This window comes from Coptis chinensis, chromosome 3, assembly GCF_015680905.1.
Source record: "Coptis chinensis isolate HL-2020 chromosome 3, ASM1568090v1, whole genome shotgun sequence".
Classification (NCBI taxonomy): Eukaryota; Viridiplantae; Streptophyta; class Magnoliopsida; order Ranunculales; family Ranunculaceae; genus Coptis; species Coptis chinensis.
In genome coordinates, this window is record NC_141458.1 from 88,653,940 (window position 1) to 88,655,161 (window position 1,222).

At 38.7% G+C, this 1,222-nt stretch overlaps 1 protein-coding gene across 1 annotated transcript; it reads right to left on the minus strand.

Annotated features, from left to right (window-relative positions):
* Window positions 1-439: 439 nt before the first annotated feature.
* Window positions 440-910, minus strand: LOC147511474 (uncharacterized). The gene has a single exon (XM_086598479.1). It carries the CDS (start codon window positions 908-910, stop codon window positions 440-442), a length of 471 nt encoding a protein of 156 aa, XP_086454605.1.
* Between the last annotated feature and the right edge of the window lie 312 nt (window positions 911-1,222).

The following is a 1,222-nucleotide window of genomic DNA, read 5'->3' on the forward strand; positions in this document are numbered from 1 at the left end:
TATAGCTCCTGAGGAGTCCAAGTTGACTTCAAGATTGGAGATTCCTTTCTCTTTTGCGTACTGAAGGCCCTTGGCTATAGCAAGGAGTTCCAGGAAAAGCACTGAAGGTTTATGCGAACTTCCTACATACGCTAGAGTAACATTCCCCAGAGAATCTCTAATGATCCCTCCAAATCCATTTCCATTGTCATGAACTGAACCATCTGTATTTAGCATGTGGGAGCCCTCCTCTGCTGATGCCCATTTGATCCAGTTGGGGGCTGGGACTTTGAAGTTAAGCTTCAGTCCCAATCTTGCTGCCAAAATTCTCAGAGATGCCGATTCATTTACATTTGTTAGATTCCTTTGGAAGTAGAGCTGCATATTGGACAAAATCTTGTTGCTTAACTGTTGCGTTGGAACCTTTTGATTCTTTTTTTTTCCTTCTGTTTCGCTCACACTAGATTTCATGTACAGTAGCACCAATGCATGCCTTATAGATATCAACACTGGATGAGTTGATTCTACAAAGTCTGAATATCTTATACCATTCTTCAATAGTGCCCTTTACATTCCCTCCTATCCCAAGTCTGCTCTTAACACATTCCCAGACTTTCTTTGAATATTGACAATCAAAGAATAAGTGCTTGGAGTGTTCTGTTGAAGCATTACAGAGGATGCATTCAGAATGTTGTAAAACTTTCTTTTGAATCAATCTGTCTTGTGTAGGAAGGCAGTTAGAGAGTAACTGCCATAAAGTGAATGAATGCTTAGGTACAGAGAGCTTCCCCCACACCACTCTATACCATTTCACCTTAGATCGCACTTTCCTTAGCAGTGCATACAAAGATTTCGCTGTAAAGACACTTGTGGTACTAAGAGCCCATACCACTTCATCCTTCTCAAGATATCTATTAACTTCAGTCCCCATAATATAATACTTGATGTTGATAAGCGCTCAAAACTGTAATATAAACCCTATAGAGACATTACATATTGGTTAATTATGTGTGTAATAAATGTAAATTAATTATATTTCCATGCATTTGCAGGTTTCGACACGTAAACGATGAAATTTTAACAAAACCGGCATTTTGGCATGTAAACAAGGTGAATATGCTAATTGGAAACAAAGTCTTTTTATCAAGTCCAAAAGAAGCCCATTGGAAGCTTAAATCAAGCCCATGAAACCTGGTCAAAATAGTTAATTCTGGACCAACCCTGGTCAAATCATGCAAAAAAG

What these genes read in the sequence shown, in the direction of transcription:
- LOC147511474 (XM_086598479.1), bottom strand. Translation starts at nt 910, where the DNA reads ATGGGGACTGAAGTTAATAGATATCTTGAGAAGGATGAAGTGGTATGG.